Source organism: Bos grunniens, chromosome 8, assembly GCF_055505025.1.
Source record: "Bos grunniens cultivar Pamir isolate PY7600 chromosome 8, Bosgru_T2T1.0, whole genome shotgun sequence".
In the NCBI taxonomy this organism is placed as follows: domain Eukaryota; kingdom Metazoa; phylum Chordata; class Mammalia; order Artiodactyla; family Bovidae; genus Bos; species Bos grunniens.
The window spans coordinates 57841515-57867805 of NC_141172.1; the positions used below are offsets into that span (position 1 = coordinate 57841515).

The window sequence follows — 26291 nt, forward strand, 5'->3', positions numbered from 1 at the left end:
AAGAGTTGACTCATTGGAAAAGACTCTGATGCTGGGAGGGATTGGGGGCAGGAGGAGAAGGGGACGACAGAGGATGAGATGGCTGGATGGCATCACTGACTCGATGGATGTGAGTCTGAGTGAATTCCGGGAGTTGGTGATGGACAGGGAGGCCTGGCCTGCTGCGATTCATGGGGTCGCAAAGAGTCGGGCAAAGAGTCGGACAAGACTGAGCGACTGATCTGATCTGATGGTTGATTAACAATGATGTGTTAGTTTCAGGTGTACTGCGAAGTGATCCATTTATACATGTATCCTTTTTCAAGTTCTTTTCCCATTTAGGTTGTTACATAATATTGAGCAGAGTTGCCTGTGCTCTACAGTAGGTCCTTGTTGGTTACCCACTTTAAATATTTATCTTATATTCCCTATTGGTAAGTTTCATGACATTAAGAACAAACTGAATTCTTTTTTGGAGGGTCTCCTACAGTACATAACAGAACGAAACAAACACTAGATGTTCAAAAAACGTTAATTGTATTTGAGACGTAGGGAGTGAATGCACAAGAAAATGAACGTAGGTAAAAATGTAAACACAATTTAGATAAAAAGTTTTGGCGTTTCATTTGCATATTTTCAGTTATTTCTCTACAATTAGTGCTAGGGGCTTTATGACTCGGTTTTTTCCTTGCCCGCTTCAGAGAGTGGTGTTTGGTGAAGCACGTCAGAACTGCTGGCCTCCTGACAAGCTGTCTATTCAAACAGTCTGAGGTATGAGGTTGCTGCAGCAAAAACTGGGTTACATTAAAGTACATTACTTTGCTGCTGGAAATGAAAGGCCAATAATCTCAGGAAACAGCTCACTGAGAGTTGGGCCAGTCGAGCACTTTGTGAAAGCTCATTTGGACCCTTCGCCATAGGGTACTGCGAAGGTGAGTGCCCTGATGCCAGGGGTCGTGGGCTCGGAGACCTGAATGGGCAGCTGCCCTCGGCAGGAAAGATAGAGCCCGGCGAGGCCGCTGGTTGAGTCATTCTCACCTCCCCAGGCAGGTGCGGGCGGCAGGACGCTTCGGCTTAGCCACTGCGCGGGCGGGACTGGGAGCGGCCGCATTCCCCGCGGAGCCCCCTCCCGGGCCGCCTTCTCCGACGGGCACTGACCTTGCCGCGGGCGTCCGGGCTGCCGCAGTCCGGGCGCCGCAGAGTCTGGCGCTGGTGGAGGGCGAACACTGGCACCCGGACCCACGGCTCGTCGGGTCGGGCTGAGGAACCCAGGTGGAGCCGCGGCCCTCCCGCCATCCCTCGGCGCCTCATTCCCGCGCGCGGTCGCCGGCTGAGGCGCGAGGGCCGCGCGTCTCAGCGCCGGAGGGCGGGGCGGGGCGCGCGCCCCTCAGCCCGCGGAGGTCGTCTCGCGCGGGCGCACGCGCCGCAGCCGCGCGAGGAGGGGAGGGTGGGTGTGCTCGGGGCGCGCGCGCCGCCGCCGCCGCCGCCTCAGCCTGCTGCTCCGCCCGCGCTGCCTGCTCCGGGCGCTCGGTCCCATCACGCCGGCTTCCGAGCGGCCATGGGCGACGCGGGGCCCGCGGTGTAGAGTCCGCCAGCCCCGGACCCGTGTCCCGCACCCACAAGGTCTCGGTAAGCGGGGGCGGGGGCGGCGGGGACCCGGCAGGCACCGTGAGGGGCGGGTCTGCGGGCAGCGAACAACCCTTCGCGGACTCAGAGGTGTTGTGTGGGAGCCGTCCCCGAGGGGTCCCTGTGTAAGTGGATGAACCCCGAGTTTTCCTGCCACTACCTTTGGGCGAGCCCCAGAAGCGGTGTGCGGAACCGCCCCCATGGAAGACCCCTGTGCTAGTGGAGGCTCCCAGGGCTCTCTCTGCGTTTGCTACACCGGGAGGCCCAATGTGGAGGACACCATCCCCAGAGAGACCGTGCTCTGAGTACCTATGGGAGGGCAAAGGCGGTCTCTAGTATTGTCTCGGTGGAAGACCATTTGGGAACGTAGGGGAGCCGTAGGAGCCTGCACCTGGTATGGACCCCACAGAGGAGCCCAGTATACAAGAGGACCCGAGGCAGTACCCTAGAACTGCCTGGAAGGAGCCGCTGGCTGAGAGGAGAGGAATCCTGCCGTGGAATCCAGGCCAGGAGTAACTTCCCATATGCTCAGAGGTCTTTGGCCTTGACCTCCGTCAGGGCTCAAAGTGCCCTAACTTGTGTCCCTCCTTCACGGTCGAGAGTCAGGGCTCTTGTGGGACTGTATCTTTGCCCATTCGTCCCCCACCCCGTTACAATTTGTGTTCTCTGTGGTAGTCCAGTTGGCTCCAAGTTGGAGGCAAGAACTTCTTAAAGAGAGGGGAGAGGACCATTGATGCCTCTGAAGCAGAGAAAGGAGATTTGAGGCCCTGGGCTTGACCCTCAAGATTTAAAAAGCAATAAAATCAAGTAGAACAACTGACTCAGCCAGGTCCTGTAAAGAAGATCCTTTGACAGAAGAAAAAAGGATATGTAAGATTATTGAGCACCCATGTGCCAAGTACTATACCAGGGAAGCTTGACATCTCGTATAATTCTTACAACAGCATTATGAAATTATCCCCTTTTAAACATTTGGCACTTTAGACTCAAGAGAGGTTTAGCAATTTGCCCAAGGTCACAAAACATGGGATCTTGAAATCTGTTTTTCTAAGTTTATTTGGGAAAAAGTATCAAGGAGAGGCAGAAGCAAGAATATTTACTTGTTAATAAGTTGCAATAAGATACCAAGCATAGGGCTTTGCAGTGGTATACACACTCAGTAAATGTGATGATTAATTAAGTGGATGAAGACAGTTTAATTGGGGATGAGACTACTGCAGGAATTGATTTCCACTGAATCCCCAGATTTCAGGGTGTGGCTCCTTCACTGGCAGCCCCACTGTAATGATGCCTCTGGGTGGCTCTGTACTTAATTGGGTTTGGAAGAGGCCTCTGGGTATGGTCTTTGATGGGATTTGCTCAGGGGGACTAGTGGAACCTTTCAGAGGATGGAGTATTCTGAGACTACCCTCCCAGCTTGCAAAATCCTTAAGGGAGAGGACAGAGAGAGTGATCACTGTTAGGAAGCATGACCCACAGTGTCTTTGTGGCCATCTGACTACATGCACTAGCAGACATTGGTCCACAGATACCACTCGGACATCTGACCAATAGTGCCTCTGTGTGATGAGGGGGAGGCAGAAAAGGCTCAAAGCCAAGGAAAGCATACTGGGAGTCCATCGTCTGAGGAATGCAAAGGGTCTGTGCGGGACATAGTGAGGCATCCTCATCTCACCGCCTGGGCTGTGGTAGCTTTCATTCCACCTGAATCCCAAGGGTGTGAATTTGAGACCAAGGATAGACTGGTTTCTTGTCCAAAAATGGAGTGGTGAGGGCGCTAAGCAATAGAATTCACCACAAAACCATTCTGGAAGAGTCTTCCTATCCCCCGTCCTTTCTACTTCCACATAGCCAAACCTAATGACATTCTCCTTTAATAGAATAGAGTTCCCTGGGCTCCTGGGGTTACATAGTGAGAAGAGAGATCAGGCCTGTAAGAAAACCAAATAACCTGGGTGTGGCATCTCATGCACTGCTCAGTGAAGTAAACTGACAAAGGCTGATATTGGTTAAGCACCTCCCCATTAGAGAGTTGTTTATAATCCCCTTTCAGTTCAAACCCCTCTCATCAGTTTAACACACCAAAATAAACAGTGATGTATTTTTTTAAAGAAAATCAGAACAAGCCTGCAAATATGATCTTTGCTCTGATTCAGATTTATCACTGGAGTTTTATTCCTAAACTTGTATCACACTCACTCATGACCCTGGAAAAACTGTTAGATGGCTCCAGGTGCTAGATATCACTTCTTTAATGTCCAGCAATGGGTAAACATTAGGATTATAAAATTCTAAGAATATCTCTCCTCTAATTGCAATATGAGTCTGCAAATCAAATCATTCCTCAATGGGTATGAAGGATGTCACCAGGTGGCCTTTTTCTTAAAAAAAAAAAAGCTCTAAAGAGAAATAAAAGAGAACATGGCTCACACAATTTCACTTAAGTGCACACAAATGAGTCTGGATTTTTCAGTCTTTAATCTTCCTCATCTTCTCTGACCACATTCCTATGGTTTGGTTCCTCTACATTTGCCATCTCTAGACAATGCTTCCTGTTTCTCAAACATACGAATAGTAGGATCTTCCCCAGCCCATTTCTCATACTCCTTGTATTTTTTCCAGTACACCTGTTCCGAAGTGGATCATATTTATGCAAATATTTCTTTTTAGCTACAGAATCTATTATCTTCTAGTCCTACATGCTTTTTTCCAGCAGTGCTCTTGGTTTCTGCTGTCTTCATTTCCCAAATTGCTTTATTCATTTCTAATGGGAATGTCATTATCCACTCCAACCCCTCAATCTTAATGACCACATTCTGACAGAAATGCTTACCAGCTTTGGACCAAGAAACCAAGACCATCAGTGTCCAGCTGGAGACATGATTATTTTTTCCATTATAACATCTCCTTTCATTCTTCTCCCCTTCCAGCAATCCCTTCAGAGACCCATATACATTTACTAAGTGCTACCAACTGCCAGGCACTATGCTAGATAAAGATGAGAGTTTCTAGCCCTTGAGGAATTCAAATAGGATCAGTCTGCATTTCTTTAATCATTTAATATAACAAGATAAAAGAGAGAGAGAAGTACAGCTTTACAGAGTATCTATAGGAATCATCATGCATCACTAAAAAGCAACTGCTGTTCTGTGCCTCCTCTAGCAACCACATTCTCAGTCCCCGTGGCATTGCCCTGCCAGAATTTTTTTTGCCCATATGCTTTGAGTGAACTGGCCACACTCTTGGCCCTCTCTATGATAATGATGACAGTACCTTAGAGTCGGATAACTTATAAAGCCCTGTTACATACATGATCTCTATTTGGTTTTGAGAAATATTTCATCTTACTGGGGTCTTCTTACTAAAACAACAGTGTGCTGGCTGGCTAGCTGGCTTTCTCTCCATTTTTTTTTTGTTTTGTTTTGTTTCATTTCATTTTGTTTTTTGAGCTCCTAATCAGACTTACAGGTCTCCCAGAGGGACAGCCCCAAAGATTCACTACAGTCACTACGTATCAGCTCTTAGGCCATGAAGAGGAGTTTCCTGTTGGGCCAAAGGCCAAGCAGTGTACTTACTGGTCAGCCCTGGGACTTATCAGGGCTATCCTACTACCTGGCCTCAGAAAACCCAATTCTCTGGTTTGAGTTTCCCTGAAATCCAAATACATATTCCCTTAAACAGATTCAGCATACTACCTCAAACCAGTTCTTTGGGCTAATTCTTATGTGAAGGCAGGTTTCTTTGCCTATTTCCCTCCAGCACCTGGCTGGCTTCATACCGTCTAACCCATGAGAGAGTCCCCATATAGCTCCATGCCTTGGCGTGTGCTTTTTTTTTGTTTTGTTTTGTTTTTTGATTTGTCTTTTTGGCATGTGTTTTTATCTCTTCCTGGAATGCCGTTTTTTTTTTCTTTTCCACTGGGGTAACTCCCACTCATATTTCAAAATTTAGCTCAAGCAACACTTTTTTTTTTAATCCTAAACTTATGCCCCCTACACGCACACATACTCACACTGCTTTCTCACAGGCTGAGTAAGGTTCCATTTATTCATTTTACCAACAGCTACTAAGTGCCTAATTTGTTCCTGACACATAGTAGGCTGTACTCAGCAAATATATGTAGTATCAACAAATAAGTAAGTCGTGATAATTCAGGTGTAATGAATGCATTAAATGGGGCTGAGTCTGTGCTTCAGGGCCCTAGAGCAGAGAACAGGGAGTGTCTCCATCTTGCTGAAAAGCTCTGCTTGCTAAGTGCAATCACACCAGCTAATCACTGATGGTGTGCTATTCCTTAACTGTAGCTATGCTTCTGTGGGAAGCCAGCACTGTAGTTTTTCATGAAGACTAATCCCAGGCTCCCAGAGGCTATAGAGCCTAGCATAATTTTGTCCTCATGTGTATTAAAGCTTTTGGACTTTCAGAAAATATTAAACAACAACACCTCCCTCATGTCTCATTCTCTTGAGCTGAGGCCTAGAAGACATTTTTACTCAGTCTTCAGCCCTTCTGCTCCTTGGAAACCCCAGAAGAGCCCTGTGCAGTTGGGGGTAACTGTATCTTCCTGGGCTGACAGAAGCCAGTGCTGCTGCACTGGATAAATGTTTAGAAGAAGAGAATAAATCTTTAGAAGAAGGAAAAAGACAGGGAGATACCAGTTAGACCCCTTCAGGATCTATAGACATGAAAACTAAAAGTAGTCTGTAGACTGCTGCTGCTGCTGCTAAGTCGCTTCAGTCGTGTCCGACTCTGTGCAACCCCATAGACGGAAGCCCACCAGGCTCCCCCATCCCTGGGATTCTCCAGGCAAGAACACTGGAGTGGGTTGCCATTTCCTTCTCCAATGCATGAAAGTGAAAAGTGAAAGGGAAGTCGCTCAGTCGTGTCCGACTCTTAGCGACCCCATGGACTGCAGCAGGCTCCTCTGTCCATGGGATTTTCCAGGCAAGAGTACTGGAGTGGAGTGCCATTGCCTTCTCCGAGACTATGCCCCGCAACAGAATGGCCGACTAGAAATAGACTCCATGAGCACTGTGGTGAGGTGCTGGATTCCTAAAGCAGCACCTAGCCACTGGAGATCAGCCAGACTATTTCAGGCTTGAATTTCCTCAAAGACCAGCAGAGGGTAAGAGGACTCTTTGATTGCTTGTGTTTAAAGTCGCAAGGTTGATGATGTGCACAGTGAACTTAATGAGTCTATGCTATGCATTCTGCACTTTGGAGACCCTAGTTCTACTGGTTTCCATATCCTTATGGCTAGTCACCTTCTGTATTAGGTGTGTGGCTTTCCCTGAGGCTCTCAGACAACTTTTTAGGCACATGCTACCTGGAGCCAGTTGTCAACAACCTTGAAATTTTTCACCCTTATTTGCAGATGCTATTCATGCTAAATTTCTCCGTCCCAGACCAAGGAGGGAGGAGATATGTTTTTAAGTTTACTGCACGTGCCCTAAGAGCAACTGCCATCCTCTGGGCCGGTCACAGTGCCCAGGGATACAGCATAAATGCAGGGGACTGTTGACTTTGGTAATACTAGTCTCTCTCTTTTTTAAATCACTGTGGTTATGGAAACTGGCCAAATTCTAAAATTCTGTAGCTCTCTCCTGTGGTCAGAGATATCACCCACAACTACTGTATGATCACCTGTTCTCACCCTGACTAGCCCTGAGTCAGCAGTCAGGGTCCCCTCAAAGAGCAGAGTAGATGTGATGAGATGAGCAGGTGACCGTATAGCTTCTAGAACTGAACTTTGAAGATTTGGCCTGATCAGTCTCTGTGGCCAACATTGAGGATGTAAAAGGGTAGTGACACCATGATCTCAAACTTTTTCTGTTGCCTAGTTAACATGCTCTGTGGAAGGCAGTGAGAACCACTTAGATTTTTCTCCCTCTCAATCTCAGTGAAAAACTGGGATTACTTTTAATATCTGCTAAAGCCACTCTTGTTGTTTTCCCTTGTCCTCCAACTTAGAGGGGAGTTTACCTTGTTCCTGCCTAGGGAAGTCCTCATAACCTCCAAACAATCACTTATAGTTACTTTTGAGCCTTTTTCAAATAGCTGCCATTCCCATACAAGAACCATATGAAGACAAGTAAATGTACTTGACATTTAGCATGCCTAGTGAAGAGACTCCTGCCTATGGAGAGGGCTGCTTCCCAGGCTCCTCAGAGCTACAAATCTTTATAGAGAATTTTGGAAGAGGTTCCCTCACCGTCTTCCCTTTTCTTATTTCTTCACCAGCTCCTGCTATGGAGCAACCCCTCCTCCACTTACTCCCACCACTTTGCCCTTATAAATAATCCCACTTTGTTGTAAGCATGTGCTCTGCAGAGAATGGGTGTGCCTTGCACGCACACATTTAAGGCTGCCCACATATGTATTACTGCCTGACAAATGCATGTAAAGACTTTTCTTCCCTGAAGAAAGGTTCTGGTTGTCATCTGTTTCAGTTTTCTCCAGATCATAGACTCAGACAGCCCTGTTCTACCTTCCTCTCCCTCTTACTCCCACCACCTGCTCCTGCTCCCATGAGGTTTTTTCCCAAGCCTTCTCTAAGTACACATCCTCTGACAGTCACATCATTCTTGGGACAATGTCTTTTTATCCCTCCTTCATCCTTGTTAGGAGGCAGAAAACCCCAGTTCTACCCATCAGCAAAAGGAGTAATCATTAGATGTAATTTATGGCATTTGTGCACCTTGATTTCCTTTTAACTCTTCTTCCTAGGACTCCTTCCAGCACAAGAGAGGCCAGGTTTTTCTCACCAGGCATTTGTTTTTACCCATCACTAATCACTGCCACTTGTTTCTCTAGAAATTAGGACTGATTCTGTTAATTTCTCAAAAACCCCAGGTGCAGGATATTTCAGAATACTTGCTTCTAATCAAGGTGTCTTTTGTATATAGTTTCAGTCCTTCTCCATTAAGCATTAAGGGTTTCAGCCTCACTCTTGAAGTCTAATTCTGTTGCATCCTCACAATTGACTCTCAAAATTAAAGCCATGTCAAGACAAAATGACTTGGGCTCTTGTTTGGATTTTTGATGCTTCTTTTTAATGCCTCTGCTCTATATTTTCTGCCCTTGTGGGCATAAGGTGGCCTAGAAAACTGAAAGGAATAGCAGTCCTTGAAGATCCTGTGGTCAGGACTAGAAGGTGTTTTTTTTATTTTTATGTATATCTGTCTGTCTGTTTTGATGGTGGATGTCATCTTCAGTCTCCATTGAAATTCCTTTAAGGACAGACTTAAAAATCCACTGCAGTGACATCATTAACAATTGAGTAGCTTAATAGTGATTCTTAGCATCCTTACAGAGAATAAGGGTTGTGCAGGACTGCAGTGTGTTGGGATATGCTTATGATTAGTTTGCCAATACACTATTAATGAGTTGGGTCACTTACAGACTATAACCCTCCTAATTGGCTGGACTTTGTTCAGAGTTCTTATTATCTAAAAAAGCCACTAAGAATCAAATGCACACCATTGATTTTTCCTCCAGTGAATCATTCTTGAAAAAATGAATCTGATATGGCTATTCCAGGTCTCCAAATAAGTTTTTATCAACCTTTTTTTTAACTTGTGCCTTCTTGCTGATAAACACTAATGTCTTATGACTGCTTTCTGAATCTTCTACTACAACTTGTGGGAGGAGTTTACCCCCAGCTGTTTAGAGAGATAGCACCTTCTATATCTTCTCAGGAACCAGGAGAATACTGTCAAGCTCTGCTGTTTTGTAGTCTGTGTTACATACCCCCCGAAAAGGTGATGGCTTTTAATATTTGTTTTCCAAATATAAATATATTACAATTGATATGCTTTTTCAATCCACTATTTCTTCCTGTTTCCTAGAGTTCTGATATATATACCTCTATATGCCCAGCCAGTGAGAGTCATTGCTCTGAAACTAGTGTTTGTATTGGATTAAACCAGTTTTTTTCCTCTTTATTTTTATAGCATGAATATATCACAGGTTCTCTAATAATTCTCCCACTAAGGTAATTTTCACCCTCTTATGGCTGTAAAAATAAATGCTCTGATAAATGTTATTTTACATATGCCCACAGGTCAAACTGTTGTTATACAGTATGGTTTTCTTCAGTCAAAAGTATATTAGTATCTGGAGAAGGAAATGACAACCCACTCCAGTATTGCCTGAAAAGTCCCATGAACAGAGGAGCCTAGCAGGCTACAGTCCATGGGATGGCAAAAAGACACAACTGACCACGCATGCATGAATCTAGAATTATTTCAAATTAAAGGGTGTTTTTTAAAAAAAATATGTTAGTACCGTCCAGATTTTCTAGACCCTCCAACCACACAGACTCTTAAGACAGGCTTGAGAATTCAATTCTTACATCATTCCAGTCAAGGGAAAACCATACCCTATACCCCACAATGTTGTCCTTGTCTTTCAGAGGTGAAAAGTGAAAGTCGCTCAGTCATGTCAGACTCTTTGCAACTCCATGGACTATACAGTCCATGGAATTCTCCAGGCCAGAATACTGGAGAGGGTAGCCTTTCCTTTCTCCAGGGGATCTTCCCAACCCAGGTAACCATCTTTAAGTCAAAAAACAAAAGCACAGTTCTCTAATTAAAAATGTATAATTACTCTATGGCTGTTTTTCAAATTGCAGGTCCAGACCTGTTATGAAATTATCAAGTCATTTTAAAGAGTCACTATCAAGATTGCCCTTTGAACTAGAATAGAGAGGACAGAAAATACCTGGGAGCATGACATGTAGTAAAATTAGGATTCTTTCACAAAACTTTGGGTTCAGTTATAGGTCTATGAACATATGTTTATAACTTTGTGTGTACAGGGTTACATCGTAAACTATATATCTTACTGTGGGCCACAGTCAAAAATGTGAAAAACATACCATGGAAGGTTTCTGAGGAAAACATTGTGGCCTTGGAAATAGTAATTGATCATGAGGAAGGTTCTCAGTGAAGGGCTTAGTGTTAGTTTTGCATTCTCCTTGCCTGTTCCTCTTATTGTAAGTTGGGAACCTGCTTTTCCACCTAACTGTAGAGCACAGTAGTGTTCATAAGGCATGTGAGCAGTGTCTTTGGACTACAGACCAAGCCACTCAGGAGCCCCCTGGAGGCTTCCCTGGTAGTCCAGTGGTTAAGACTCCTCACTTCCAATGCAGGGGGCATGGGTTCAATTCCTGGTTGGAGAACTAAGATCCCATATGCCATGCTACACAGCCAAAAAAAAAGGGAAGACGGATTCCCTGGGCCCACAGCCTCAGCAAAGCTCTAACATACACACTCTCTCCTCCACCCATAGCCCCACCCAAGCTGTGTACCCTTATATGCTCAGGAGCTCACATGAACTTTTAAAAGAATGTAGAAAAGAACATGAGCATTCTAAATGCTTAAGACTGCATATTCCGAACATACGCATTAACAGATAAAGAGCTGAAGCTCATAGCAGTAGAATAACATGTCCTAGGTCACAGCAGGTTCATAGCTAAAGCAAGGCACCAAGTTGCCTCTGTGACTTTTTAAATTATAAAATGTGCAAGGTAGGAAAATGAGAAAAAACAGATTAACAAAAATGTGAAAAACATGCATCCTTTCTTAACAAAGATTAGATAACATGAGCATTTTTGTAACTTGCCTTTTTCATTAATGTTCATATATTTTTAACATCTTTCCACATTAATCAATTTACTTTTGCCTCAATGATTTTCATATTGTTCAGTCTTCCATTGTAACATAATTTAACCATTCTTCTGTGGTCTAATATTTGTTTACAACTGAGGGAAAAAATGAGTTTTTAATCACCTTAAACAGTTTCCTGAATTTGATCAATAAATCTTGCCCCAATAAATCTCTGTTGCTACCATCCTGTAAATGACACTTATTCACAGCAAATATTCTTTAATCATATTTTAATTTTAAAAACAAATTTTACAAAAGGGGAAATGGAATCTTTCCTTTCTTACCAGTAAATTTATAAATTTTAAAAAATGAGCTGGGTTCCTTTAATAACAAGTGATAGCAGGGCAAGCAGCTAGACAGAGTAGGAATTTGCTCTATTGTGGCACATAAAATAGTTGTTTCTAGAAAGAAGACGTAGCTGTCATCAGATTTTATGTGTATTAAGACGTCTCTGAAAAATAACAAAAAAAGACTTATCCACAATTAATTAACTGGGAAATGTTATTAAATGCCTTTTCTCTTTCAGATACTTTGCTAGTCAGTAGAGGTAGATACTACACAGGGTAAAAACAGTCTAATAGAGGAAACTGACATTGATTAAATAATCATCCTATTGAATATATAATGACAGCGTGTTCTCAAGCAGAAGAGCACAGTGCTGTCAGCACTCCTACATGGATTGGGGAGTCGACAGTGACTTCCATGAGGAAACAATAGTTGAACTGAGCTCTGATAGATGAAGAAGCACTAGCCAGGAGGAAGGAATCATCAAAGGTCCAAAATGGAGAAAGCATGGCAAAAAAAGACTAAAAGAAGACCAGTGTGGTTAGAACAGAATAAAAAAGGAAGACCAGACTGAGGAGGGCCTTACAGGCCATGGTAAAGAAACTGATTTTGGCGTCTTTCATGATGGTGAGGGGTGAGGGAAATGGGGGGATATTGGTCAAAGGGTACAACATTCATGATGGTCCAGTGGCTAAGACTCCATTTCAGTCCCCGATCAAGGAACTAGATCTCACATGCCACAACTAAGAGTTCGCATGCCACAACTAAAGATCCCATGTGCTGCAACTAAAGATAGAAGATCCTGAGGGCTACAACTAAGACCTGGTGCTGCCAAATAAATATTTTGGAAAAGAAAGAAACTGATTTGGGGCACTTTATCCTGAAAGCTTTGGAAAGCCATTGAAAAGTTTTAAGCTGTGGATAGCATAACACCTGAATGTCCCAGAGATATCTTTAATTCCACATGTATAAAATCCAACTTCATCATCCCTCTTTCTTATTTCCCAATTTCCATAAATGGCACTACCCTTCTTGTTAGTTTTAAATTTAAAACTGCCATCTCAATAAGTCAAGTGGGAAAATCCTGAATAAAATACTGTATGACTTCACTTGTGTGTGGAATTTAAAAACGCTGAACTCGTAGAAACAGAGTGAAGAATGCTTTCTCCATTTTGGACCTTTGATGATTCCTTCCTCCTGGCTAGTGCTTCTTCATCTATCAGAGCTCAGTTCAACTATTGTTTCCTCATGGAAGTCACTGTCGACTCCCCAATCCATGTAGGAGTGCTGACAGCACAGTTAAAAATTCTATATTGTGTACTTGAAAGATGCTGAGTGTAGACTTTAACATTCTCATCATAATAACAACAAAATAGTAATTATGTGAGATAAAGAATGTGCTAACCTTATGGTGGTACACACTTCACAATATGATTATCAAACCATCACATTGTACAGTTTAAACTTAAGCAGCGTTATATGTCAATAGCATCTCAATAAAGCTGGGAAATAAATATAACTTGCCCTCTCGCCCTTTCCATTGATCCAATCAAGTTATCAATTATTCCTACATTTCTGTTTCCACAGTATCCAATCAACTCAGTCAGTATCGTTCCTGCTGCTACCATTTCAGTTTAAACCCTCTGCCTCTTGCCTAGACTATTATAGTAGCCTTCTAATCGGCCTGAATCTCTCCTCCTTCCCTCTGTCACCTTTTTCCCCAAACTGAGGATAACTTCCTACCCATCTTTCAAGGTCCACTCTGACTCCCAGTTGTATAGTCTCACCGAGTTGTATGGTCTTTAGGCATTTCCAGAACTCTGTCTTATTTTTCTTTGAGTTCTGGTATTAAGTAGCTTGAGTGGTAAGACTCTGTTCCCCCGCCTTCTATTTCCAATGATAAGCTATCAGTGTCGTGCACAAATTACTGTTCAATAGGCCTTGATTATGATGGATTGAGAGAAAGTGGACTCTTTGTTCCACTCAGAATAGACGTTCCCCAACTGAATTCCACTAAGACCCTTCAGGCTAGAAAATAGCAGACCAGCTCTGCAGTGTGCCATGTTGTGCCCTCACTTTCCAATGCCCTGGTACTACAGAGGAAAAGCAAGAATAATGTACTTTTTTAACCTGTAAAGAATATAGACCTTTGTTCAACAGTTCAGAGAATCAAAGCAGAAAAGGTGAGCATGACATTAGTGAAGGCTTACAAGTGTGAGAAGCACTGTAAAGCTTGTAATGGCCTGGTTGTCTGTGATCGACAGACAGACTCATAAACAGGCATAGCTACTAATTAGAGAGGGCAAAGGAAGTGTTTGAGACCTTGACTACATGTATGAGGTAACCGAGTTTCCTGAATGAGGCATTCAGTCCTCCAAAAATAGGAGTTCATGCATTCTGACTCAAAAAGTAGGCATTTGATATGGACTCTTGTTTTTAGCACTTGTCAGAGGAGCATTCCTTCAGTCCCAAGACTGAAAGGTGTAGCTGCAGTCTTGCTTTATGCCTTAGATCATCTTTGGCTGACTTGGGTTCTTTGGTCTCCAACTATCTCAAAGTAGCAGAGGCCTGGGACCCCTAGACCTAATTGGCTTTGGGACAGGAAGGGAGACAGAGATACCAATCTCACATTTGTAGAGTGCTTTCTAGTCTATGTTAGTCTACTGTTAGTCTCATAACATCTCTGTGAAGTGTGCTGAGTAGGTCACCCTCATTTTACCAACAGGAAAACCAAAGTCACAGGGCCAGTCAGAAATAGAACCAAGGTCTTCTGATTCCTTAACAAGTGCTCTGTCCACCCCACCATGCTACTGAGTTCCAGAAAAGGGAAAAGCTGTTTAATAGTATTTGCCACTTAGATGAATGGTTGAAATGCATTGGCCTAACATGATAAGCCATTGGCTGAATCTGGGCCCCTCTGCTTTCTGTCCACAGAGCCATGGGGGTGTTGATGTCCAAGCGGCAGACGGTAGAACAGGTGCAGAAGGTGAGCCTGGCTGTGTCTGCCTTCAAGGATGGGCTGCGGGACAGGCCTTCCATCCGACGCACAGGTGAGCTTCCAGGGTCTCGCCGTGGCACAGTAGAGGGCTCTGTCCAAGAGGTGCAGGAGGAGAAAGAAGCAGAGGCAAGTGCCCCAGCACTCCAAGAAGAGAGCAGTGTCAACCGTGCCTCCTGGGAGAGGCTCCGGGATGGGCGTGGAGTGGAGCCTGAGGAGTTTGACAGGACCAGTCATTTTACACCCCCTGCCTTCATCCGCCCCACCCGGAAGCTGGATGACGACAAGCCTCCAGATATCCGCTTGGAGCCCAGAGAGCCTGTGAGTGTCCAAAAAGGGCAGAGTCCTCCAGTTTTAGACCTTCTGAGGATCAGGGAGCAGGACAGGGAGGCCTGGGTATGGTTAAAGTAAGACTCAAAACCAGAAAGATGGAGCTGAGTCAGAGTAATCTTTGAATTTCTTCCCCAAGAATAAAAATCTTATATCCTGGATAGACTTAGTGATAAAACTTGAGGAAACAGGTGATAAGGAGTGATACCATGGGGGGAGGTGGTCTTTTGCCAGCCCTCTCACCTAAGAGAGAATATTGCTCTCTATAGGAGGCATTTGGAAATTTGGGTGGGGTAGGGAGAGGGTCACAAAACTAGGAGTTGCTCTTGTATTTGGTGCTAAGAAACACAGGGATGCTGAGGGTCCTGCAATGCCTGGGACAGTCTTTCACAAGAGATTATTCTTTCCAAAAATGCTAATAGCATCCCTGCTCAGAAACATAGTCACAGAGGCCTGAGCAGCTGGAAGAACCTGCTAGTTCTTATCTTCCAGGGAGAAAGCTCTATTGCCCTAACAGTGGCTTCAGTTGGAGTTGCTCCTCTAGGTTACTCCAGGGACACTCAGTCCCATTCAGGTAGCTCTGTGCTTAGTGGCCTAGGATCTTGCTGCTGTTCACTGCTGCCATCTTTCCCCAGGTTGTTAATGATGAGATGTGTGATGTCTGTGAAGTCTGGACGGCCGAAAGTCTCTTCCCGTGCAGGGTCTGCACCAGGGTTTTCCATGATGGCTGCCTACGCCGCATGGGCTACATCCAGGGAGACAGTGCCGCAGAAGTGACCGAAACGGCCCACACGGAAACAGGCTGGAGCTGCCACTACTGTGTGAGCCTTGGCTGCAGGGACAGTGGGCTCCTGCACTGCTAAGGACTGGGCCCTTTCCCTGGAGGCCCAGTCTTACAACACTGGTTTCTGGGCAGTGACCTGAAGAGTGTTCCAATAGTACATACAAGGGCTAGGACAGGCTTTCCCTAGCTCAGTACTGTTGACACTTGGGGCACAGTAATTCTTTGTTGTGGGGGCTGTTTGCATTGTAGGATGTTTAACAGCATCCCTAGCCTCTACCCATTAGATACCAGTAACACTCACCGGCAGTGGCAACAACCAAAAATGTCTCCAGATGTTACCAAATGTGTCCTGGGGGAACAGGACATTCCAGTTGAGAACCACTGAGCTGGAGAACAGAATGCATAGGATGAGACCTAGTTATTCAAAATTGATTCTGCTTGGAGCAGTGGTGGTTTAGTTGCTAAGTTGTGTCCAACTTTTCCAGACACATGGACTGTAGCCTGCTAGGCTCCTTTGTCCATGGAATTCTCCAGGCAAGCATACTGGAGTGGATTGCCATTTCCTTCTCCAGGAGATCTTCCCCACCCAGGAATCAAACCCAGGTCTCCTGCATTGCAGGCAGATTCTTTACTAACCGAGCAATGAGGGAAGTCTTGCTTGGAACAGTATTTAATCTAATAGTTGATAGTTGTCATTCATTGTATTCATCTGGAAAACCAACCTGAAAGCCTAACTGGCTTGCTTTCAGTAAGAATAGATTCTACCTCAGGAAAAGTTCTTAGTCCTGAGATCCTCATTTGGCCTTCTACATAACTCTTTGAAGCCTTTTTCTTCATCTCTGAAGTAATCATTTTGTGACTTAAGTAACAAAGACCTGTTGATTCAGAACTTTGCAAATTATACATAAATGTCCTCTAACTCTTGAGAAGATAAAAATACAGATTCATGTCTATTTCTCAGTAAACCTGAGTAGAGTTCAAGTCTTGCTTTATTGATCTGTTGCCCTGCAGATCTTCATTATTCACTGATTTCAGAGTAAGGATTATAAGTTGATCCCCTCTTCTTCCTACCACCAAGGAGAAAGTAAAGATGTTCTACTTTCTAACAAATAACACATTCTCCATGTGTTATTGTCCATAAAGTGAAGTATAGAACAGTTACTTCTAGTCACAGGAATACCTTCTCCCCAGCTGGAATATGACACAGCAGAGCCTCCTCTACAGGCAGTCTCTCCTAGTCATCACTCCTCCAAATGCTAACTTTTTCACTCACAGCAACTCTGTTTGGCAGTACATCTCCTGTGATTGCCCAGCCACCTGTAATTTGGCTTGTGTATCCATCATTCTGCTGAACTGGCTCTTCTAAGGTCACCAGTGACCTAACTGTCAAGTTCAGTGACCTTTTCTCAGGAATCTTTTACTTGACCTCTCTGATGTATTTAGCACTTCTTATTGCTCCATTTTTTTTTAGGGTATGGATATTTTTGTGAGAATTTTTACACAAAATATGGAAATCAGAGAAAATAGAAAATCAGTAAAATGCCATCTGACTTGTATAACCACTGTTAACATTACCTCTACATTGCACAACTCTCTTTTCTTGGCTTCCAGTACCCTCTACTGATTCTCTTCCCAACTTCCTTCTCTGACCATTCTTCCTAAGTGCCCTTAGTTTCTTGTCCCAGACCTAAATGCTGATGTCTCTCAGGGTTCTCCCACTATATTCTCTCTCTCTGGATCTTCATCTACTTCAGTGGCTACTCCACCACCTAAATACTAATAATTCCAAAATCTGTGGGTCCAAACCTAAATTTCCTGTCTCTTAGACTTATATCCATCTTAATGTCTCACAAGTACTTCACACTCAACATGCCCCAAAATGAATTCATCTTTTTCCCCACACCCATTATTCCCTCCATTCCTTGCCTCTGTAAATAGTAACACCACCACCACCCGCTAGTTACCAGCCCCTACTCATTTCTCTCCCTCACCCCTCACATCCAGTGGGTCAGCAAGTCCTATGAACTCTACCTCCCAGTCTCTCTCAAAGCTTTCCCCTCTTCTTCATTCTCATGTCTTAGTTTAGCCACTCATCTTTTCTTTATTGCATCAACCACCTAACTGCCCTCCATGCCACCAGGCTTTGCCCATGTAACCCATTCTCTACACAGCAGACAAAGAGCTGACCATAGCACTCCACACTTAAAAACCTTTCTGTGACTCCCCTTTGCTCTCAGGAAAAAAGGCCCAGTTTGAAGGACTCAATAAAGGGTATTTGAGGCACGTCACAATCAGGCTTCTGCTTATCATTCCCTTATCATTTATCATTCCTCCCTACCCTCTCCCAAGACAGACACACACACACAGTCACACTCTACACTCCAGCTGTACTGAACGTCTCACAATGTTATACACCATTGTGCCAAGTATATACTAGGTACTCAAAAAGTATTTATTGAAAGAATGGTTTGGATTCTTCATGAAATCCACAAATGAATAGTCATGAAATGTCTGTTCCTATTCTTTTCTGGTATTTTAGAGAGGAAATGATCTACTGTAAAGAATCTTTGGTAGTTTAAAGACTGTAAGACTATAAATTAATGCTAACAAAATAACATGTCAGTGCTCTTTTGGAATTAAAACTTCCATGACACCACTAAAAAGAAAAATTCATTTGGTTTTAGGAAATTTTTCATGATGGCATCTCTTTCAAAACCATTCTGGAGTGAAAGTGATACAACTTTAGGGTTAAACAGTTTTACCAAATATGGAAACTGGAGTTAGAATTAAACTTTTTAAACTAAAATACTCTTTGAACACAGTCTAACACAGAGGCCAGATATGTAAAATAGATAAAGATGGAGCTACTCTGGTTGATGGAGCTGAGGATTCACAACCCTACCCACTTTCCCCCTTATTGCTTGCAGCAGCTTCCTAAGGCACCACCAAGGAGCCCCTAAGCTATCTCGGAGAATAATCCAAAAGCCACTACTTTAGTAAAAGGGACTTGGGGGTGGAGCCAGGATAACTGGGTTCTGGGGATGATCCCAGCCAGAGCTGGACAGCTCTGAACAAGTCCTTTCCCCTTTCTGGGGCCTCAGTCTCCTTGATTGTGAATGGGAGGCTGGGATTAGATGATCCCATAATTGCCTTCCATCTGAAATACTGTTTCACCCTTCTTGATCCTTGGCCTTTCTTTCTGGCCTATATGGCCATTGATTTAGCTCTTCTTCTTTTTCAGGACAATCTCAACTTGCTGCTAACTGAGGAGGAAATGTACAGCCTCACAGAGACCTTTCAGCAGTGTAAAGTTATCCCTGGTAAGGCTGGGTGGTACTGCCAATGGAGAAGGCCAGGAAGGTTTCTCCTTCATACTTTCTAGGATGAACCATGCAAGGAATAATCTGGAATTTGGTTTGGGCAAGGGTGTAAATGGAACCCTGTTTGCAAGCTGTTGACCCACCCCTGGTCACAGCCTGTGTTATCCTGGCTATGGAGACAAAGACTGGACAAAAGCTGTGGGCATAGGGGCTCTGGAGGGTGCACTCAAGGTGAGTCAAGGTGCTCCAGATGCTGAGAAGGGTGGGCATGGCTAGCATGCAGTGCCTCCCCACAGACTGCTCCCTGACGCTGGAGGACTTCCTACGCTACCGCCACCAAACAGCAAAGAGAGGGAACAGTGACAGAGCTCTCAGTGAGGAACAAGAGGAGCAGGCAGCCCGCCAGTTTGCAGCCCTGGACCCTGAACACCGAGGACATGTCGAGTGGCCTGATTTTTTGTCCCACGAGTCCCTCCTGCTTCTACAGCAGTTGCGTCCCCAGGTAAGGGCCAGCTGGGGTGATGTCTGTGGGATATTGGGTGACAGAGCCCTGGGAAGCATGCCAGGCAGGTTGGGGGAACACTGGGTACTCTCTGAGCAGGAACCAGTACCAGGAAAGGGCTCAGGTTCCAGCCAGTGACAGGTGATCCAGTGCCTGGGCTGGGGAAACTGCCCAAGGAAGACTGATTTGCGCTGGACCTCACTGCAAATGTTGGTGCTACCAGAAAGGCTCCAGGCAGCTTCAAAGGGAGGTTGCAGAGATGATAATGGAGGTAGGATTCTCTATGGCTTGACAGTTTACAAAATATTTTCATCTCCAAGGTCTTAATTTGTCTCTTCTTTCACAGAACTCTCTGTTAAGGCTTCTAACAGTCAAGGAGCGGGAGCGAGCCCGAGCCACCTTCCTGGCCCGGGGCAGCGGGAGCACGATCAGCGAGGCTGAATGCCACCGTGCCCAGCACTCTTGGTTCTGCAAACGCCCCATTGAGGCTCCTTCCTGCAGTGTCAGGTCCACTCCCTACCAATCCCTGCCCCTACTCACCTACCCTCCTCCTTTGTCCCTTGGTATGAAAGGTACCTGCCTCCCTGTTTCTTCTGCCCTTTCGTCCATAAGCCAGGAGAGGATCCTTCTGTGAATTAGATAGTGGCCGTGACTCCTACTGGCCAAGGCATAGTTCAGCCTTGACTCCAAACTCTGTCACCCATGTCAGAAAAGCCTGGATGTACATATCCAGGGGTTCACCAGAGCTTTGGATTCACCAGAATATGGGAAGGGCAGACCTTTCACAGTCCCACTTCTAACCACATGTCTTTGTACCCAACAGTGTCAGCCATGTGGGTCCCATAGCAGACAGCAGCCCAGCCAGCAGCAGCAGCAAGAGTCAGGACAAGGCCCCACTGCCCACAGAGCCTGAGTCCAGGTGAGTGACACCTCCTTACCTGGCTGTCTATACCCTGACCCCCACACACACAAGTAAGATTGAGCATTACCCACCATCACCCCAAAACAACAAATGCCCACCCCAGAAACCAGACTTCAAGAGTGTGCATTTGACCCCAGATCCATAGGGCTAGAGGGCTGTCAGCCTGGAAGCACAGTCTGCCAGCACCACGTCAGACACAAGCCAGGACTGCCCTGAGTTTTGCCCAGCTCAAGCCATGCTGTGGGGATCAGGTCTCCTGAGCCTCCAGACTCAGCAACCAGCCTCACAAATCTGTTCTTTGCTTCCACTCCAGATTCGTGGATTGGCCTACCTTCCTGCAGGAGAGTGTCATCTACATCTTGGCTGCTCGCCCCAACAGTTTGGCCATTCACCTGAAACCCCCAGGATAGCATGGAGCAGAAAAGCTCAGTTTGGGGACAGTGGCATTCTCTCCCTCCTTTCATTTCTCCCTTTCCCCACTAACCTCTGGTACTGAGACTTCTGGGGGTGGAGCACTGTCCACATCTCAGTTTATCACTAAGCTTTATGGCACTGAAGTCACCATTTCCCTCACAACAGAGGTGGTCAATGCATTGCCACATGGAGAAGCCCTGGGAGCTGTGGCAGCATCTGCTGCAGGACCACCCCCTGCCCTCACACTACAGACTGGACCTGCCACTGCACACGTATGTGTGCCCACACGTGCACGCACAAACACACACACCTAGCTGTCCATACCATCAGAGACCTGAGACTTCTTTTTTTTTGAAGAAAGACCAAAGTTCTTTTGTGAAGCCCCTGGTATAGATTTGGGGGGGGGGGGTCGTCTCTCTTTTGGCCAGTTTTCATTTACAGTAGATCAGTCTCTGGCCAAGTGATTCTTAATAAGGGGGCATATCAGACTCACATACTCTGCTAGAGATGCTGACAGACTCCCTCTTCCCACACTGAAAATCCCTTCTGTGATGAACCACTGTTCTAATAGGTGTGTGCTATGTGCTATGTCCCTTGGATGTGTTGGGGTGGGGAAAATGGTTGAAGACCACCACTGCACTTATTATTTATTTATTATTTATTTAAATTCCAATTCCTGGTGACAGAGAAGGCAGCTAATCTGTGGAGTGCCAGTTAGAAAAGGGGGAGGCAGCCCCTCCCAGGGACCCAGAAATCTAGGACCCTCTCATCCAGGTCATTTAAGTCCAAAAGTCTTTATTTAGCAGACCAGTCCAAACCCAAGGTGAGCCATCCTGACCCCTGTTTTTTAGGGGGGTGCTCATGGCCAAGAACCCAAGGCCTAAATGGAACAGGTATGATGGCAGTAGTCACAGCCTTCTGGGTTAGGTGCTTCACCCAAGTCAGCTACCACAGAGACCCAAAGCCTGAGCTCCAGTGAGGGCAGGCCTGGATGAAAGAGGAAAGAAGGCTCATTTTTTTCCATTCTTTAGCTTAACTGCAGACATAGAAAAGTATGCCATGGTATGGCATACAGAACCCTAAACAGGAACTCCTTTCAAACCACATGACAATGAGCATAAGAGGCTGAAGCTAAGATGATTTGAAGATCTCAGCTCTCTTGAACAGAGAAAGTCTCAGCAAAGCCTCACAGAAGGAGGAGGTGTTCCCTTCTCCCTGTTACTAAGATATTGCCTGAGTTGCTGCTTTTCCCCATTGCTCACTGCATGTTCTTCCCCACAAGCTTAGGGCCTAGACCTGGCAAGGGAGGACTTTGGAGGCAAAAAGATGCTACCACAAGGCCACCAGCCTGGCCTCTCAGCCCCAGCTGTTCTTCCTAAGTTCTTATCAAGTTCTCCAGTCAGCATATGCTATGGGTAAGCATAGGTCCTGAAGTTCAAGTTTCTGTTTCTAACCTCATGACTTAGGTTTAGCAAGGTCTGACTTGGTACCAGGAGTTATTCGAGAGGGGCTTGTCTCAGTCACAAATAAACTAACACATCCCCATTCCTTTAGGCACTTCTACAGAAGTCAGCATACAACTAAGTGTTGCTTAGGGGATAGCGGGGAGCTGTAACTTGGGGCATGGCAAGGGCACTATATGGTCTCCTCCTGTAGAGACAGCGTGACCTGAAAGTCAAGTAAGAAGCTTCTGGGGTTGGATTATTTAAGACTGAAAAGAAGCAGACAGAAGATGAACTGGGTTCATGTGTATGGCTCCGTTCTTTGTAAATACTCCATAGCCACACTCCCAAAACTAATCAGTAGGAGGGGCCATTATTTAGTCCAGCCAAAAAAAGAGAAAGCACATGACTCTTGGGCCCAAGGACTGCATCTGAAGCAGCCCATCCTGGGGTTCTGCACTGAGAAGATTAAACCATATTAAGCACAAGGGCTCTTGCTTACTCTCCTGGCAAATCACCTTTTATGTCAATGGCCTTGGGCTGCTTGATCTCAGGACAAGGCATTTTGAGTAAAAGCAAAGTCTAGGCTTTGAGAGCTGAACAGCTTTTTTCTCCTGCCTCATTGTCAGTCACAAGGATTGGAAGTCCATCTTCTTGTTCCCTGATCTTTCACAGACCAGGGTGATGCCTACCTCTGGAGCAGCAGCTTCTAGCTTTCTGTGGGTGAGTGTAAAGACTGGAGGCCACTAGAGCAGGCCAACTGTATCTCAGGGCCTGGCAAAACAGGCCCCAGGGTTCTTCCACAGTAGGATCTGACCCATTTGGGACCACCCCTCCCTATTTTGGGACAGCAAGCTTCCTTGGTGGGGACATGCTGCAAAGGGCCCAGAAGAGACACTGTCCTCATGAAAGGGTGGAGTGCCAAGTCACAGGAGTCCTAGGAAGCAGAAAAGGACGGAAAAGCAAGCAGTCTCTTCTCCATAGGCATCTAACTTTTTACCAAAGGAGAGAGGAGAGGTTCCATTGCTCCCTAAGTTAAGAGTTATAGAAGCTCTGTCCCAACCCGCCTTTCTGAGGCTTCCCCTTGCAGTGTCCTAATCCACAGGGCCTCTCTCCAGGATGTATAGAGACATTCAAACTTTTATAAACCTCAGTTCAGTTCAGTCGCTCAGTCATGTTTGACTGTTTGCGACCCCATGAACCGCAGCACGCCAGGCTTCCCTGTCCATCACCAACTCCCGGAGTTCCACCCAAACCCAAACCTAGTGAAGCTCATTTCCTTTCCTTTTCAAGCCCTTTCATCATTGTGACTGAAATTCTGCCAAGTACAGAAATTAGTGTTTGACTGTAATAGGAGTATGAGAAAATGTTTCCATCTTAGCTACCCAAAATTGCAGAGATCAGTTCTTTTCCCAGTCACCCCCAACTGCACCACCACCCCCAATCAAGGGAGGCTGAGGTTACACAGATGCTCCTCTGAAGACTACTTGTCCTCAGTCTGTTTTTAACCCACAGTCCTCTTCTCCATGCTCAGATATAAAGGCAGGGACGTCTGGATGATGCAGTGGAGCTTTGGGACTGAGAGTCAGCTGAGGCAATAGCTGTGGCCACATAGCCTCCTCAGATTTGTCCCGTGGCTTCCTCTCATGAGATCAGCCTTTGCCAGTAGATGGAGGCTCTATGCTTTTGAGCAACAGGCCCCTTTGATCCCAGGGATAGAGCGGTTTCCTCGCTCATAGATACTGATCCATTTCAAGAGCTCTTCCTTAGAGGATAGCCATGGCTGAAGCCACAAGCATGTTGCCTCTTTTTGTCCTCAGCCTAAGTAAGTGTGACTGCAGGCCAGATACTGGCCTTTCTGGCCCTGGTGCTCCCTATGGGATGTCACCCTGGCCTTGTTAGCGTGACCAAATATGGGGGTCCCCCATTCCTGTCAACAATATGGGAAGCACAGAATCAAACCACCTGGGAAGAGAGCACCTCCCTGGGTATTGGGTTCAGGATTGTGCCTAGGCTGCTAAGCCTCAACCTCAACCATTGCAGGTCTCATGGCTTCAGTAAAAGTGGTGCCAAGAAGCCTAAAGGCAAGAGAGAAGCTCAAAAGAAGCTGTCTGGGAGAAGGAAATGGCAACCCACTCCAGTGTTCTTGCCTGGAGAATCCCAGGGACGAGGGAGCCTGGTGGGCTGCCGTCTATGGGGTCGCACAGAATCAGACACAACTGAAGCGAAAAACAATTTAAAAAAAAAAAGAAGAAGCTGTCTGGTAGGGCCCCAGGCCAGCCACGAATACCACAAAGCCAAGAGGAACCTCAGGGCAGGACTGATAGCAGGCTCTGGTGATCCTGCAGGTCCCATCAAACCAACAGAGTAAAGACAGATATATACTTGGCATTTTAAAGGCAAAACACTACTGATGCCAGATTTTCAGGACATCCTGGCAGCACCTGTAACCAAACCCTTTTTTACCCCTCTTTTTACAGTGAAATAAAATAGTTGCTTTCTCCACACCACCGGGTTTCAGCTTGCCCAGAATCTCTCTCTGGGCCCTTAGCTTACAGCCCAGACAACAGAGGCCTCCTTGAGTGGGGGGTATTAATGCATCATGCCTATTCTCGATGGTTCACCCTGGAGTAGGGTAGGACTAGGCGTTTTCCCTGCTGTTGCTTTCTTGCTGCCACTGCTTTAGGCAACCTTGAAAGAAAATGAACAGGTTACAGAATCTCCGATAGACCCCACTAGCACTAAGGAAAAACTTTCTTCCCTCTGGGCCACATGCCCCAATAACTCAGATCAGAGAGGATGTCAGATCTGCTCAGGTCAGTGACTAAGAAGCCCAATAACATTCCAGTTGGTGTAGCATGGGTTGGGATGACCACAGATAAGAACATCAAGGTATAAGTAGCAAGGCCTTTCCATATCCTTGGTGAAACAAAGGCCATCAAGCGTAGCCTCCTGTGAGAGATGGCCTCTGATTTGTCTTCTGGCCAAATGCAAACTTGTGAGAATGGCTGTGAGAGCGCTCAAGTAGTATGGAGGATCCAATGCTGTTCTTCAGAAGGTAACTTGACAGCTGAGGGGAACATCCCCAGGCCCTGTCTTCCCATCACTATAGCTGCATGCTCCTCCGCATGGCTCAGCCTTCAATCCAGAAGGAGCTAATATTCCCAGAGGCTGGGCACAATGGAAATCATAATAAAAAGATTGTGATGTTATTTTGGCTTCTGTTTTCTCTTGTTCAGGGTGCCTGCCGAGTTTCAGTTTGGTTTCCTATCATTGGCCAACTCCTGAATCTAAAACAGGAGCAGCTGTAGCCTCCAGGAAGCCCACAGCTAGGTTGCCAGGGGGAGGGGCGGGTGGGAGGAGGCAGGGGCTCCACCATGAACACAGAGGAGATGGGGGCACAGAAGAGAAAAGTCAAAGTTTTTGAAGAAATTGAGGAAGAGGTAAGCCCTCTGAGCCTCCCTGGTGTGTGTTGCCCCCAAACACACACCACGGGCCAGTATTAGACATTCCCTTCCCAGTTTCTGCTGAACTACAAAGTGTGGACTACTAGTTGGCTGTTTTCTCCTGGTCTGGGCTCTCCTTGGTCTGAGAGTTTCCTCGCCATCTTTGCTAATTGTTTTAATGTGATATGGTAGGTTGGATAAACTAAGATCTGGAAAAGTTTTCAAAGGACTATGGAATCCCCAATTCATCCCTTTTGCCTGGGAAGAACAGAGCCAGTCCCTGTAGACGTGAAAGCGTCTCTGGACTTTGGATCAGAGGCAGATATTCCACTCTGAAACCATGGGAGCCCCAAACACAAATACAGCTAACTCGAGGGACCAGAGGCCATTAAGTTGCATGGTCTAACTATATGCAGATTTTTTTTCAATAAATAGGTACAACAGTACCACACAATCCTCGGTTGAATCTGCAGATGTGGAACCAGGGATATGGAGGCCCAATTATAAAGTTACAAGAGGATTTTTGTGGCAGGGGCATCAGCTCCCCTAATTCCCACATTGTTCAAGAATCAACTGTT

At 45.7% G+C, this 26291-nt stretch overlaps 2 protein-coding genes and 1 pseudogene across 11 annotated transcripts in view; 1 reads left to right on the plus strand and 2 right to left on the minus strand.

The window, feature by feature from the left end:
* SPATA31F3 (SPATA31 subfamily F member 3) overlaps positions 1–26291 on the minus strand; it is a 103005-nt gene that overhangs the window by 68053 nt on the left and 8661 nt on the right. For 4 of the 6 annotated variants that reach the window (XM_086415671.1, XM_086415668.1, XM_086415670.1 and 1 more), the window contains exon 1: positions 1138–1397. The exons of the other annotated variants lie outside the window; for them this stretch is intronic. The gene's annotated coding sequence lies outside the window, so the exon portion shown is untranslated. Of the gene's footprint in view, positions 1–1137; positions 1398–26291 lie in introns of those variants that run through there. 6 annotated transcript variants of the gene reach the window in all.
* Positions 749–25479, plus strand: PHF24 (PHD finger protein 24). 5 transcript variants are annotated; one of them, XM_086415662.1, is made up of 8 exons: positions 749–911; positions 14493–14874; positions 15519–15704; positions 18909–18987; positions 19284–19489; positions 19836–19996; positions 20313–20408; positions 20725–25479. In XM_086415662.1, the coding sequence occupies exons 2-8, from the start codon at positions 14497–14499 to the stop codon at positions 20819–20821; spliced, it is 1203 nt and encodes a 400-aa protein (XP_086271788.1). In that variant the 5' UTR covers positions 749–911; positions 14493–14496; the 3' UTR covers positions 20822–25479. The 5 variants fall into 5 exon arrangements, with proteins under 5 accessions (XP_086271788.1, XP_086271791.1, XP_086271787.1 ...); XM_086415665.1 differs by having other exon boundaries at positions 810–911; positions 14493–14608; XM_086415661.1 differs by lacking the exon at positions 749–911 and adding an exon at positions 1393–1608.
* Positions 932–1905, minus strand: LOC147367102 (uncharacterized; annotated as a pseudogene).